Source organism: Pocillopora verrucosa, chromosome 6, assembly GCF_036669915.1.
Source record: "Pocillopora verrucosa isolate sample1 chromosome 6, ASM3666991v2, whole genome shotgun sequence".
Taxonomy (NCBI): domain Eukaryota; kingdom Metazoa; phylum Cnidaria; class Anthozoa; order Scleractinia; family Pocilloporidae; genus Pocillopora; species Pocillopora verrucosa.
Genome location: NC_089317.1, coordinates 21,507,093 through 21,523,400, shown reverse-complemented (window position 1 = coordinate 21,523,400; position 16,308 = coordinate 21,507,093). Strand labels below are relative to the sequence as shown.

The following is a 16,308-nucleotide window of genomic DNA, read 5'->3' as shown; positions in this document are numbered from 1 at the left end:
TCAAGCCATGTCTGATTGTCCACCTGGTTGCATTGTATGTTACATAATTTCAAATTAACTTGCTGCCAGCCTATAGCTCTTGGAGTCAATTACATGTTCTGTTTAGCTAACTTGTGTCTCACTACGCATTTGGCTTTCCAGCCTGCATCCCCAAGCATGTTTAAAGTAAGGCTAAAACCATTCAGCAAAGATATAAAAGGGGTGACCTCTGTGATTACCAACTGATCTGCTGTTGGTCTCTTGAGCTTAACAATAGAGAAAAGGTTTCTTTTTTACAAATTCATCTGCAGCTGTGTGAACATGGCTTGAATCTAAGTAATTGGAAATGCCTTTTGAGTATTCAAGGTAATCAAACCATTTTATACCCAGTCAATTTAATTGCTTTGTGGGACAAGAACATCAAATGTTTAATGAAATGTTGACAATTACGATGAACTTAGAACACTTGAAAGATTTGCTGTTTAGTGTTAAAAAAATTAAGCGAAGCTGAGCACAACACTGCATACTAAGACAATCAACTTAAATACATAGGTGTGCCTGGAAAACCCACCATCACCAACACAGAAATGAATGTTGATGTAGACTTCATTGTAACCTGGGAAGGGCCAAAGGACGATGGTGGTGATCCAAACTTGAAATACAGTCTGGAATGGCGCAAGAAACCCATAAATGCCAACACAGAAGTGAGTAAAGAAGAGAACATCCAAGAAACTCAATTCAAGATTACTGGTCTTGACTATGGGTCAGAGTATGAGGTAAAACTCTTTGCAGTCAACGAAGCAGGTGATAGTGAGGCAGATACCAAGGATTTCAATACAACACAAGAACCAGGTAAGTCATATTCACAACTTCACCTAAGGTACTCCTATCTGTCTTTAATATGTATAACAAAGCAAAAGATTTTTTTTCCTGATTAAAATGAACCACAGGGTTCACTTATCATGAGCAATTTTGAAGGACTTAAAAATAAGTGGAAAATTTGGAAACATTTCAGTTCAAAAAATATGTAAGTGATGATAGATACAATTAAAACATTTTACTACAGATTGGATCAAAAATACAAGGCAGTGCTCTGTGTGCTATCAGAAGAGTGAAGTCATCACATCCATCTCTGATTTGATGACTTTCTACGGCATTCTGATATAGAGCAATTACTGACAGAGTATATGTACCTATACTGTGCAATTTGATCAAAGGCCAGGTAAATTAAATATCAACCAGAGAAAACCTCTACCTAGATGAAAAAAAAGTTAGAAAATTTACCATTTGGGTACCAATTTAACTTTCAAAAAGCCTTATTTTTCTGAAATCACATTTGAAAAGATATGATGAAAGAATAATAATCAAATAGGAGGAAAATTCACTATAAAAGAAAAGTTCTCTACCTAGCATACAGTCAACACAAAAAAATTAGCGTAAACAATCATACTGTACTCAAGTATATGTTAAATGGCTGATCCATCTGATTCCAGGCAACACATCAAGAGCACATGATAATTTGATTTCAGCAACTGAGTTGATATGTAAATTGGCCTTTGTAAAGAGTTTCTAAAGCTAAATGTTTTGAGTATCATAGCCCTTCATCAGGTCAAGAGCACAGCCTTGTTAAAGCAGTCTCAATTATCAGTTATCAATTTATATACTACAGAGTTCACACATTTAGCAAAATTATCTCACTAACCTAGTACTTATTAAAAAATATCTTCATACCATTAATGCGAGATTTCTTGCTAATTTATTTTGAATTACGTCATAACTATTGCCCTTATCACGCACTGTTTTGTTTCATTTACTAACACACTTTATAATTTTGTTACTCACAATTACTCGTATTTAAACTGACATACATTTAACATTTTGCTTCTTGGGCACAAACAGCCATCAATAAATCCAGAATATGTGTGAATAACACACTAAATCAAATGATAAATGTGGATATTCTTAGAACAACCACCTACCAACTTCTTAACATGATTCTATCTAATTGACCCAGCTTCTGAAATACATAGATCCACGATACTCTTTCACAAAATTAATGCACTTTTAAGTTTAATTTGAATTATAGTTAAAATAATTGTATTTCCAATTAAATACATTATAAACACGATATAAACCTGTTTTATTTTTTGAACTTTTATAATTCAGCAAGCACCACAAGTTCCACACAATGTAAGTGCACCCACATATTTTGTTGTTATTATTATTATTATTATAATATATATAAATATATTATATATTATTTTCTTTCAGTTGGCTAAAAATAAAACGGTATTTACTAAGCTCCTTAGAATTTAAAGGTACTTAAAAGAAGGTTTTAATGTCACTTGTTTCCAATTCAACTGGGATTCACCTTTCATATCATCTAACCCTTTAACTCCCAAGAGTGACAACTATCTAGTTTCTCCTCACAATAACACCCCTGAATCACACATTATTAAAGAAAATGATTGCAAACTCAAGACACTCTTAATTGTTAGCCAAATCCTCCTTGTAATTACCATGGGTAATGCACAGAAAACAGTTGGGAGAGTTTGCATTCCAATGTTTGGAACCTAGTAAACATTTTGTTCAGACAGAAATTTCAAGTTAGTAAGCAGATACTTTAAGCCACAGCCATTCCATTTTAAAGAATTAGATGTTTTTTTACCATATTTTTCTGAGTTCTAACTCATTATCGTAATCACTACCAGGTATTTGTTGATAATAATAATGGTGAAGCAAATTTTTTTTAATTAAAAGACTTCCCTACGGCATAAATAAATTCTAAAAATTGTAATTATCAACTGGAGGTATTTTAGATAAAATATATAAAAAATAACAAATAAATATAAGCATTGCTTTTTTGATATTGGATAAATGGATAAATAATGATACTGGCAGAATTTATTTTACCCTTTATTCTTTAAAAAATAATAAAATCACAGGTTAGATCGCCCAAGATAAATTAAAACTGTAGGATAATCTAATACAACTACTTTGTGTTCAGCTGCAATGTAACCACAAGTTCAAAGCTGTCTGTCTGATTCTCTATTTGTTAACTCTCCTTATTCATTAGAGCTGCATGCTTCAAGAGTCCATGAATTATGTGCAGTTTTTTCTTTGAAATACTTCAATGTGACTTTTAAATCCACAATTCCCTTTTATTTTCTCTCTTTACCAACAAAAGCATCCCTTGTTGGTAAGTGCTGTTGTTAAGCAGGTTTTATCTTTGACCCTTTAACTCCCAAGATCTGATCATTAATTCTCCCCTCTAGCTGCTACACATTTCCTTGTAAATTAGTCACAAGAACTTGGTGCTAGATCAAGATGGCAGCTTCTACCTTATATTTTGAATGTTCTCATTACCTGTTTGCTGGATAATGTATGGATATTGTAGGGAGAAGATTTAAGTTAATCACTTTTGGGGGTTAAATGGTTAAGTAACTCCCAATGAAGTGCTAATTTCTCCTATGAGGCCCATATGGGGTGAGATGATTTGGAGGTTGACAGGCAATAGAAATTGCCTTTCTGTTTTGAATGTATCAAAGTTATTACAGATTGGGTGTGGTAGTAGGTTGAGTGGTTTTATTAAAAAATCAAGAGGTTTCACAACAACATGCCAAATGTACATCTAGATTCTTTGGTCTGTGTTTTGGTTCAATCAAGTTTGTTTTTGGTCATTTTTCTTTCCTTGAGAAGAGGTCTTTGCTTTGTGCACACTGGCTCTCAACCTTAAAGATTGTACTTGACATTTCCAGAAAAAACATATACCAAAAAAGTTTAGGTCTACACTCTAATTCATTTGTACTAACTTGATGGCTTGATTGTCCCTTGTAGCTAATGTGCAATCCTTTCACACTGGATCCCCCACATTCTCCTATAGCACGGGATCCCCCACTTCAAGCCCACTCACATCAGAAAACAAACAAACCGTGACCACATGTAAGTGGAGTCTCTTATTTGAATCATGATTCAGGTCCATAATCTGTTCAAGAACAGATTCAGATACAAAGTCTGTTCAAGTCTCATCTAAGCTTGGTTGACTTTCCTGACTTAAAACTTCTCATGGTGGTATTTTTCTTGTGTTGCTGTAGAGTATCTTTGTCTTGGTGTGGGTGTCTAGGTGCTCGGAGTGACTTCATTGTCTTTGTGTTTTGGTTTGCAAGAGAGAAATGTTGGTGGTACTTGTTTTTGAAAATACATCTTTCCCATCATTTAAGTATTTGCTTCTGTTTAATACACAACGACTTGAATTGGTTTTTATTTCTTGTGTTGCTGTAGTGTATCTTTGTCTTGCTGTTGGTGTCTAGGTGTTCAGAGTGATTTAATTGTCTTTGTGTTATGTTTGCAAGAGAGAAATTTTGGTGGTACTTGTTCTTTGAAAGTACATCTTTACAATCATTCATTTTTATACTCCTATTTAATACAGAACAACTGAAATGAATAAAATTTTTAGGTTTAGGTATAAAAAATTTATTACCATAAGTGGTATGTGCATTTTGAAAGAGTCTTTTCCAGTGTCTGTCCTAGAATTGATTTCATGAGAATGGGCAGACAGCTGAATGTTTTAAGTACTGCATTTATAATTGCTAAAATCAAAGAAACAAGCTTAGTTTTAAGTCTTAAAGATAAAGCAGCCATAAATTGCATTTATTCAGATGGAAAATATTAATTAAACAATGAAAGTCATATCCATCCTCAAAATAAGTTGTTTATAACAACTATAACTTCTATTGACTCATCAATTTAAGTCCAAGCATTGCTTACTTAAAAATAACACCAAAAGTCAAACATAACATAACTTCTAAAGTAAAATTAGTTACATGTTCTCCATAGTCTCATTTTCTCTGTGCCACTTTCACTAATTGTTTCACCAGAATGTGTTTTTTTTGGGTTCTCTCTCCACTATTTTCTTGAATTCAGATCACCATGCCTTTTTATTTTGTTTTTTTCTTAAATTACCACTCGTCAATTTTGTGCTCAAAGGAAGAGCTGAGCTTAAATAACATCATAATAATAATCTACTAACACAGCTCCAAATCTAAACCAGTAATTCATATCAAATTTCATTTATTATTCAGAATCATCTGTAATTTTGTAAGGTAAAATTCACAAACATTAATTTTCAAGAGTCACAATGAATTACTTACTTTATCCATTACAGTCATCGATTGGTATAAATAACTTGGAATCACAGCTAATTTCGTAAAAGGAAAAATCATCAACCATTTCCTTTTTACTTCAATGTTGCATTACTTGCTTTTCCATACAAATTTCTATATCAACCTCAAGGTTAAAATATTGAAAATTCCTATGAAATGTAGCTTTTTTTTCTGTTGAATATTTTTCAATACCCCGCTCCACTAACCTGTTAAGCTTTGTTATAGCTACTCCAAGTCGTCCTCCTTCTTCTAAATCACCATTTTCTGAGGTTTCTGAACCAAAAACAACAGCACCCTGTAAGTCTTTGGATGTTTAAATCCTTTTTTCATGCGCAAACACATGCGTACTCACAATTTATCTTCTCTAGAAACAATTTTACGCTGCACCTCTTCAGCATGTTTTACATCTGACATACATGTATCAGATATACAGAGGGGTTCTTATCTCGCTAAAAATCAGTGTGCATAAGTACAAGAAAAACATGAAGTCATTTTTAGATATGGTAGCTAAAACAGAAACAATTACACAATTATTTGCTAACAAGAGCAGATTTCTACCTTGGCTAAATTCACTTGAATACTCTTGTGTTATTTTCACCTAGGTTAGAAATAAGAAGAGAACAAAAGACCTCAATGATTGAAAGAAAAAAAAAATGAAAAAGGATGTCTCAAAAGAAACTATGCTCTTGTCAGATGGGAGTGACAGAATTTGTCCACAGTAATAGGACAATGACAAAGTTAACTTGACTTGAAAACCAAATCTGAAAAAATGTGATTTGTTGAGTCTCTCCCTCTGTGATGGGTGAATCCCTTATTCCACCTTTGTCAAACATCATCCATTCACAAATGGCATTCATGATTCATCGTTCAACCTATCTCATTTCGCTTCCTTTGATATTCTCCACATGTACACTACCTTTCACCCTGTTACCTTCGTCATCTTCAGCCAGTAATCTTGCCATAACCAAATATCAAATTCTTAAAAATGGTGAAAGTTGCATGTCCAGTCTCTGAATGTTCCTGATTTCTTTGAATCCGCTTCTAGCTTCTGTGAAACCAACTGCACTAACTACTCCTGGAGCAAGTAAGTTCACCTGTGCAATGAAACAATTTAAGGGGGGCTTACTGATCAGAAGGAAACAAAGATAACTGATTCACTTAATGCTACAAAATTGTTTGGCTTTGTATTTGCTTTCAATCTTTAAATGACCTTTCACAGGGTAGCTAAGATCTAACACAAAAATTCTTTAAGGCTTTGATAAATTGAACACAAAATATATATAACAAATTTTAGAAGAAACTTACGTGGCTAATTAAGAATGAAATGCAAGAGTACCAGAGAGAAAACCATCAAAAGTTCTAATCTGCAGACTAGGAATCAGTGGTTAGTTACTGTTTATCAATCGTAACTATCACCTCTCCTAGGGCATGTTTCATGTGTACATGTATAAAATAAAGTTAAGTTTACCCTTTAACACACCACTGATTTTAAGCTAAATTTATGAGCCATAGTTTTTTTCAAACATTTATACAATTCTATGATGAGAATTTGGATTGTCACGTATCTGTGAGGATGACTACAATGTGGAAGTATTTCAAGAATTTCAAAACTTTGTAAGTTAACCCTTTCACTCCCAAGATCTATTCAGTAATTCTCCTTACTATCTGCCATACAATTCTTATGATGTTAGTTCAGAGAATTTGGTATTGGATCAACTAATAATCCCATGGTTGACATTCTTCTCTATTCTCATCACCTGCCTGCTTGATATTGTATTGATATTGTGAGGAGAAATTCTGTCTTGGTCACTTGTGGGAGTGAAAGGGTTAATGACCAGTAGGTTCTTTAGCTTCTAAAACAGCCTCTTAAGCTTGAATTAAACTAAAATATATGTTTAAGTTCATTTTAATCTCTTGTTTTTGAAAAATATTCACTTTAAAATATCTTAAAAGCTGACATTATAGGTTGACAGGAGTATACTAATATTTTGCTAGATTAAAAAGTTTTAGGATTTATTGTTAAAATATCATTTTAAAAATTATTGCAAAGCTTGTGTTGGTAAATTAGTTATAAGTACCTCCTCTCTCAAGTAATAAAAGTTTTATTAGGTACACAGTAGCCAGAAAAGGGTTTCCAAATACTACAAAACTACCCTAATACACCACTCAGAGAAAATTAATGCTAACAAAATCTTTTACAGTAAATAATATTCAGCCTTACTTTTTGAACAAAACAATAACATTTTTATCTACTCACAATAAAAATACAATATCCTGTAACATGCTAACCCTAGTGATATAATCATAATCACCTTGTAATAAACACTAACCATTTGGCTAATATTGAAATTTATTGCAAAATTGCAATATTCAAATAATTAAAAGTCTTTGCATTTTGAAGGGAAATAACATACAATGAACTAATCTGATGCAATGCATATAGATTGCATCTAATCTTCCACTTAAGCAAAGTGAAAATTTGCAAAATCAAACCAGCAAATCTTGGCATGAAGTCTTGAGCTGGTTTTGAACTAAATTCTACATGATTTTGAGGCATTTTACATCAATGCCACTTGTATTTGCAGCTTATTATTTTGGTGGTGAAGAAGACATCTTTATGTGAGCCTGAGTGCATCATCCACCTGCACAAGAAGTACTCAGCATGTTTGTCAGTACCATCTGCAATTTTAAGAAAATCTCCATAGTCTCTTCAACGCAGATGTCTTCTTAAAATGGAATCATCATTAGCTGCTTTCTTCAGTATTTCAATTTCCATCGCTGTGTTAATTTTTCAAGAAAATGAGGGGTTTTTCTTGTAAGCAACTGTTCCTTGGCATTTTCCAAGAGATCTCCCGAAATGAATCTCATTATTCTAGGGCACCCACTAGCATTGCAAGATTAATGAGCATTCAAAATTTATTCAAGAATCAAAATGAAACAAAAGGCAGAATTTTACACAAGCTTCTCGAAGTTAAATAGGGATTGGCAAACCTAACATCATACTAACAAAACCTTCTAACCACACTTTGTAACAAACCAAACCTTACGACAAAACTGACCGAATATTGTGGCGGAAGAATTATTGGAAGTTTAAGAAAAATTTATCAGAACAACTTACTGTTTAAAAGTTAGGATTTCGCGTATTCAGGTATTGAGAAACCCTTCAAGGCCACTGGGTATCTTTACAACAGTATGCATAATTAAGTACGTCTTAAAATGATTTATAAATGTGCATGTCACAAAGTTTAATTTCGAAATCGACTTCTTGACTTTTCGTATCAAAATTTTAATATTTTGTTTCCTTGTCGCAATTTTCCCAAACACCCAAAACCCTCTGGGTTACTGCATATAGTTCGCTGTAGTATACTCTAACTTATCCAACAACAGCCATGGGCCCAGACGACACGAAAACATCATCATCTTACCTCAACATTAGGAAATTTTCAGATTCCGCCATTATGAAATTCCCAGGATGCAGTTCTATCAGCAATCGACACGGGCAGGGGTGAGGAATTATTCACAAAATTGAAGAAGATAATCCTACGAAGGAACTCGGTTTTATAAAATTTTTCATCGCCTTTTTGTTTATTTCGACGGGGCTTGGACTTAGTAACATACTAACCTCAACGATTTTCTACTAACGAAGAGTTCAGTATGGTTAACATGCACGGAGTGAGCATGCTGTGGTCTCACAATAGTGGTTATGCTGTGGCTGTTCAAGAGAGAGTCAGCTTTTTTTTTGAACAGAGAAGAAATATTTTTTTGGTTCATTTTCTTTTACTGTAGTGGATCCCAAAGTAGGAGCTCGTACTCAGGAAGGCCTTGGATCAGGTGCTATCGCCGGCATAGTGGTGGCTGTCATACTCATTGTCCTGATCACTATCGATCTGTTCTGTTGCTTCTTCAATTCCTGCGGGATCATCTTCTGTTGTCACCAGGCCTTCTGCGGAGGCGGCGGCAGCGATAAAGGTGTCAAGTCTGGCAAGGACGACTGTAAGTATTAACAGGACAGTTCTATAAAGTAAATATGATTGGGTGTCCAACCGTTAAAGCAAATATGTTACCATCTTTTTTTGGTCAAAATAGCGTCACAGAAATTCTTTTTTTTCCCTTGATATAATCGTAAACTGAGGAAGCAGCAATGATGGTAAAATAGGGGAAAAGAACACCAAAATGGAATGAAAAGACCAAAAAGAAGCAAGGATAGCGACGAACAACAAATGTTCTCGTGGATTGCAAATACAAATTTGTGAGAAATTTTTTCCAAAATGAGCCAAACGTGAGATAACTATTTCAAGTAAACCTGGAAATTAACTTAGAGCAATTTCTGCAAGTCTCCCTCCCTTCCTATGCTTGAGCCATTGATGTGTCCCTAGTTTCCTTTATATTCGTCACTTGGATTCGTCACGTAACGCCCACACTTCCCCACTCAAAGAACACGTTGCGTGACAAGACACGTTACGTAACAAGTCCCTCTTCCTCAAGTCACGACATCATCATTCTTTCAGCTTTTTTACAAATGCTGCATTAACACAGCAGGTCAACGACAACTTAACCAAAAGCAAGTCAAAGCCAAAATTTTCATATTTACTAGAACTGATAATAAGAATAAAGAATGTACTCTTCTTTTTGTCTAATGAACAGATAAAGATGGAAAAGCCACCGAAATGGAAAAGTGAGTACTATCTTTCCTATATTTCGAATTTTATTCAGGATTTGAGCATTCAGCCATTACAATTTGTGAATTATGTTGTGTTTCTAAATCATTTTCTCTACCGTTTCAGGAAGCCATTACCGGAAGATGTTTAGCTACTGAGCCAGCGTTCAGTTGATACAGCGGTAATCATCGGCACGGTCACGGGGACACCGGCGAAAACTTTTACTTTTCAAGTTCAATCGCTTTGTTACTTCAATAAAAAGTTAATTAGTGACAATATTAGACGATGAAAGACATCGTTGAGAACATTTTTATGAAGAGTATTTGTGGTTAACCATTTTGATGTTATTATATTTTGCTGCTTACACAGCTATGATTTTGCTGCTGCATGTGAATTATTTTTACTTTGGTAAATTATTTCTGTATGTTGTATTTTTTTTCTTTATTTCGCTATTGATACTTGACCCTTTCAGTTGAAAGGTTTTCCTTTATTGCAGATTGTAGTCTTTGTTGAGTAAACCAACCTACCATCCGTAATGTTAAACCAAAAAAACGTAGACATGTTAGTGCAATTGAAAATTTCCAGTTAATCTGAAAAAAAATGAGGCCTCGGAATCTTCATAATTGTTTCTTAAAATTACATTTTATCAACAATTAATGGTCTTTAAATGGCACATTACCGCACAGAAGACTTCTACTTGACCTAATTCCATCGTTTAGCACAAATAGGAACTTTTAAAAAACTCTCGAGACTGAAAATATTAATTATTACCTTCCAGATTCCTAAACAAATAGCTTCGTAGCTCTGTCGCTTTCAAAATAATCATAGGTTGAAGTAGTTGTGATTGAGGTATGTTCCTTTTCCATTTGGTAAATTAATATATAAAAAAATAAAAGATTGGTTTTTAATGCTTACCTGTACAATTTATATTGCCACTACTATTTTTTTTTTATGGAAGAGTAGAAGCGCTTTTCGTTATAACATGAAAACATTAAATCAGATGCTTTAACGAACGAAGAGCCTCTTTGGCAGTTGCGATGATTTTAATGAAAAGTATACTTAGTATAGTTTCGAATTTTAGTATAATAATTGTAGAATTGTCTTCTTTTCATAAACCATAGAATTTTTTTAGATAACAATGTAGTGTTGTGCCTAAATATTTTATTTTCTTGGACAAGAAACAAAGTAAGTATCATTTAATCTTACGAAAAGGCCTCCTGTTTAGTGCATCTAAGAACGAAATACCATTCCTGTAGTAACTTATCAGCTTGCGAATAGCGCATTCTTTGACAATTCAGCTATTTAACAGCTTGTCACGTGATATTTGTCACGTATCTGTGTGAAATAAAAGTTTCAAAAAGTATAAAATAAAACTAGATCCAAACACGATTTTTATAGTGTGTTTCGGTACCTCCAACAAATCTCTGCAACCTGTACACCTGCTCATTCATGTACCAGATAGAGAGTTTTTTGACATAACATATCAAATGTCATACTCACTAACGTAATTCTGGGATAATTTCAAAAACGTGGTGTGCAATCTAATGTATATAGTTGTTTAATTGTATGGTTTGGAATATTATTCTTCATCAGAACTTATATCCAAAACATAACGTTTCTCATTTTACATGCACGAACATTGCACACACTATAAACTTCACGATACATCACACTTTGCGCATGGTACATCACCCACTCAAAAATGGACAGACAAGTAAAAAGTGTAATGGATGTAATGCTATAAAAGCATATCTGGAAACAGTTAAACTTTTGTCGAAATTAAAATCTCTCATTCACGACATAACGTGATACAAGCAACACAGGTAGTAACTCTAACCCTAATAAAATCTAACCTTTCTAACGGAGATGACCGAAGTAAAACTTCTCCTATTTGACTTAATGACCACTTACCTTTAATTTATCTTCTTTGACCTTATAATTTGTAGACTTCCATTTTACATATTTGAAATAATTCAGTCACTACGTTTCATCCACAAAAATCCTGCACTTTGGGAAAAGTTATTTTCCGAAGACTTGATACTCCAAACTAATTCTAAATCGGGGAAAGAATGCCGTTTTCCTCAGCTAAATGGAACAATACAAGAAAGAACAAAATACCAGGTAAGTCCCATTAAAGAAAAACTAGCTTGCAGTGCAGGCGTCTTATTAACGCGAGCGATCGTTTATCCGGCCGTCCATGTTTGATTTGGAGTTAGAGTGGACGGTAGGGGTAGGGGGCGGGGGAGTGACAAGAGGACTTTGCTTCCCCACCCTCACCTCTCTCCTTGTTTTTGACCGTCTACCACCCTCTTAGTACAAATTTTTTTTTCTCCCCAGCCTTCCGCTGCCATTAAAACTAAAGATGGCGGCAATAATTTTCGTCAAGAAAATACTGATCAATCGCTCACCAAAATTACGCCTGCTCTGTGGGCTAAAATAAAACAAGCGTGTTATCTGGTTCTTTAAGCTCCTAAAATATTCTGCTCTTCCGAAAGGCGTATTTGGTGGAAAATGTTTAGGCTGGGAGTTTAAAGAGATATTAAATTTTTCAATAATTTGTTTTTCAGAAGTAGGGCAAATCCATCTAAATATGATTACACTATAGGTGGCATACAATAATTTAGCTTCCTATAACCATAGATGTACTAACTCTGTTTTAACCACCAAACTTTACCTAAATGCACAAAAAAATAAGGCTTTGCTTAACTTGAATTTCATGACAACTTAAATCGTTGTTAATACAACAATATATCCATACTAACCACACATGCACATCTGACACTACACCACTCTAACTAAAGAATATCTTGATTACACTATCACTGCTATCTTCTAATATTTTAAAAAAGTGTTACTTATTTGTTTACTTAGCATATACAATACTATTTTGAGAATTTTTGCGTTCCATTTCTTATCAAACACGATCATTTACAAGATTCACTTTACCCAACAAGGCCTAGTCGTTCGGAGGCCTATTAGCACTAACCCAAGGTTAAATTTTAACCTGGGTTTCTTTATTCTTTTATTCACAAATGCTTTGGGGATAATTATTTGTATCCTTTTAGAGCATGCAATAATTATATTCTAGAAAAAAAGAATTCGACTGAATTCTTATTACAGCTTCCAGATCTGAAATCAGATTTCACATCAACCCTGGGTTATCTTAACCCAGCTTTGAACAACCTGGTCTAGGGTTATGGGTGTTGGTAGAATCTCTTATCACGGCGGGTTCGTCATCAGCCTCGTTTGGAAATTTAGGAGTATGCTCAGATGTTTTAGTATCATTCATTCAATGAACTTAAATCTACACGCGCTGCCATTGATCGTTGCCTTAGGTCTATAATTTGACAAGCACACAGCTAACGTCATTAGAAAGCTATTCTCTTTCGTTTGTCAAATCAGCTCGCAGGCAAAAAATTTTCCGTATTATGTAACAAGTAAGGGCTTCGCAAGAATTCTATTCAGGAGCTATTAACAGACGACTTAGTTTGACTTCAGTGTAGCCTAAAAAGCGACATCATTCGAAACAGAGAACTGAAAGATAGTTCCAAAAATTGAACTTCCTGTTCATTGTATAAATGAAGATTAAAGCACCTTCAATTTGAAGGGCACTGAAAATTTCAGTGATACTTCACGCTGAAACACCCCGTTCTTCCAGTCTGAGCTGATTCTCTTTGAGGAATAGATTCGTTATTTCACTTGCGAAAGGAATCCTAGTTTCGCTCAGTATTTGAGGTTACAATATATTGACAATAACATGGTTATTCGTTCTTGATCTTTCAGGTATAGTCGCAAAAGTTTTCAATAAACTTGGACCAGGCGCCATCGCTGGCATTGTGATCGCTGGGATTCTCATTGTTCTCATCGTGATCGATCTTTTCTGCTGCTTCTTCAACAAGTGTGGAATCTTCTTTTGTTGTCAACAGGCCCTTTGTGGCGGTGGAGGAGGCGATGGAAAGAAAGACGATTGTAAGTGGAATGATTTCATAGAGGAACTTCGTCGAAGTATTGAAAGTTTCGGGATTGTATCGGTTTTGCTTTGCTATACGCGCTATGATTGGTATAGAAAACCCACACCTCTGTTTTAACACTTTAACTCCCAGATCAAATTTGTAATTCTCCTCACTGTCAACGATACACTTCTTATAATATTTGGTCAGAGAATTTAGTATTGGATCAACTAATTATCCCCAAATTGATATTTTTCTTTATTCTCATCACTTATCTGGTTGACATTATATTGATAATGTAAGGAGAAATTCTGTCTTGGTCACTCATGGGAGTTAAAGGGTTAAGGTCAATCATGCAGAAGTGAAGTTGAGGGCAAGCGTGACCTAGTCAGTAGATTAATATTTTGCCGTCTACAAAAATCGTACAATCCTTTCTTTAGCTTAGTTGTGCTGTTCAATTTCTCTATTTTTGTTGGTTTTTTTCAATTGAAGACTATGTAGAGCATTTTTTAAAACTATTTGTCTCCATTTCCCCATATAGATATGGATGGGAAAGCCACGGAAATGGAAAAGTAAGAACAATATTTGTTTGTCTATTTTTTGTTCAGTTTTTATGTCTCAGTGGTTCGTTTTAACTTAGTATTGTCAACATTTTATCTTCCAGGAAACCAATTGCCGAGAAAGTGTAGATGGAAAGCCTGCGTTTCAGAATATCAGCATGTACTTCCGGTGCAGCTTGAAGTTTGAAAGGGATTTTTAAGCAACCACAATGGCAACACTCAGAATTATATCTAATAGTATTTTCATTATTTTTTACTTCAACTTCAAAATAAGAAAAGTTAGCTTTTATCTTTAACAGGAGACGAATTTAGACCCTTATTAATTCACACGAGCTTGAAAACGTTTGTTTTCTTTCTGTCAGTAAGCCTACCGGGTCCAACTGTCCACAACAAAGAATTTTAAGAAATGTTTAAGAAATGCTAAAGAAATGTTTTGCTGTTTTCACGTAAAAGGATTTGAACCACTCTTTCATGGATGGGGCCCTGGAAATAATAAAATGTAAGGTACATGCGCAGTTATCGCCCATGAAGTTTCAAAGGCATTTCTTGTGACGTGTTAGCAGTCTCTGCATGGGCAACTTATCACACTGTCATGCCCGTTGCCTTCGTAGCTACCTCAACTCTCTTCCGTTACATGTGCATCATCTTCATATTCCAGCTTAAGAAAGGCTGATTGCTATCATAAAGACTTCTTCTTTTACTTGGGGGTAGGATAACCCTACTCACGGGTAATTTACCCCCCCCCCCAAGAGTAACCTTACCCCCCTAGGATAACCTTACCCCCATCTTGCATATAAAACGGACCGGAATAGGGAAGCTTTCGGGTTGACCCTAGGGATAGGGTCACCCTTCTCCGTTCCTAATGGAACTTAAAAAAATATGTGTTATTTTTAAACGTTTAAACAAGTAATTCTTGGTTCTCCTCCATGGTCTGGGTCTTATATTTAGAGCTTTTTCCGCAAATTTAAGTTGCATTAATACTTGATTGTTATATTCCTTTCTAGTTAATATAATTTTTCTCAAATAAGCTTGTTGTGTCTATGTAATTTTAGAAATGACATCATTTCAATTAGGCATTTTATTATTGGTATTTCGTTTTCCCTTTAGAGCATAAATTTCTCAGAGTAATTCAAACAAATTTTGAAAAAGACTGAAAAAATTGATTTTGCGTTGAAAGAGTTTTCAAAAGTTCTTTTGAAAGAAAAGTTACTTGAATCTTGGGAGATGATAGAACGTGGTTCCTTGCGCATGCTCAGAGACTCCAAAGGATCTCGAAAATCAAACGTTTCGCTCCATCGTCAAATTCAATGGGCATGCGCAGTAAAAAACTATTTTCGATTCCTCTATATACTTGTACCCGTGCTGATTAGCTTTTTTTATAAGAGTCTTTTTTTTCAGTGTAATATCTGACATTATTTAAGAAGGAAAGTCAGTAAGATTTTGTCCAAAGAGGTTCTTGCCTTTAAACGGGAGGGGGGAAAGGGCAAAAAATCTACTGTAAGTGGAATGGTAATTTGTAAGAGAATTGTTGTTTCAATTTTCGTCCTCTTGGTATTCTTGTTGTTGTTGTTGTTGTTGTTGTTGTTGTCATTTGTTATATCAAGTGTGTGTAATAGTAAATGCTGTAAAGCTTATAATAAAATATTTCATAGTATTTTTAAATTTGTTACTTGATGAATTCAAATATACTTAAAAGCGACAACTACCCCTCTTCCATTACTAAGAATTAAGTTGCAGAGGTCAAATTTGGCCTCAGTACCATGCCAGATCGGCGAGAAAATAATGGTGGAGGTCCGGGAGGGAAGAATTAGTCTTCCGCCGTTAGTTTATTCCGCTCGCACCAACTTTTTTGATCGTTTCAACTTACTAGAAGCCTGGAACGAGCCACAGTTTTGGAAAGTAACGGTGGTGTTGCTGTGCTAATTATTAGCAATTCTGTGATAGCATAGGACAAGAGAAAATAATGGGATCCCTTATTTCCTCTTGGTTTGGCTGACCT

General features: G+C 34.6%; 1 protein-coding gene and 1 long non-coding RNA gene across 10 annotated transcripts in view; one reads left to right on the top strand and one right to left on the bottom strand.

Annotated features, from left to right (window-relative positions):
* LOC131776365 (neural cell adhesion molecule 1) overlaps positions 1-15,971 on the top strand; it is a 29,094-nt gene extending 13,123 nt beyond the window's left edge. For 2 of the 9 annotated variants that reach the window (XM_059092535.2, XM_059092534.2), the window contains exons 10-17: positions 532-831; positions 2,146-2,169; positions 3,817-3,921; positions 5,367-5,438; positions 6,187-6,225; positions 8,928-9,134; positions 9,786-9,816; positions 9,926-11,188. In XM_059092535.2, coding sequence (XP_058948518.2) covers positions 532-831; positions 2,146-2,169; positions 3,817-3,921; positions 5,367-5,438; positions 6,187-6,225; positions 8,928-9,134; positions 9,786-9,816; positions 9,926-9,950 — 803 coding nt within the window. In that variant the 3' untranslated portion in view covers positions 9,951-11,188. Of the gene's footprint in view, positions 1-531; positions 832-2,145; positions 2,170-3,816; positions 3,922-5,366; positions 5,439-6,186; positions 6,226-8,927; positions 9,135-9,785; positions 9,817-9,925; positions 11,189-13,582; positions 13,769-14,290; positions 14,322-14,413 lie in introns of those variants that run through there. The other 7 variants (XM_059092537.2, XM_059092538.2, XM_059092539.2 and 4 more) reach the window with 7 other exon arrangements.
* LOC131776366 (uncharacterized) lies at positions 3,186-8,604 on the bottom strand. The gene is made up of 5 exons (XR_009339532.2): positions 8,567-8,604; positions 6,058-6,235; positions 5,700-5,739; positions 5,348-5,414; positions 3,186-4,285 (listed from the first exon to the last, which is right to left on the bottom strand). It is a non-coding gene; the product is annotated as an uncharacterized lncRNA (long non-coding RNA).
* Positions 15,972-16,308: the final 337 nt, after the last annotated feature.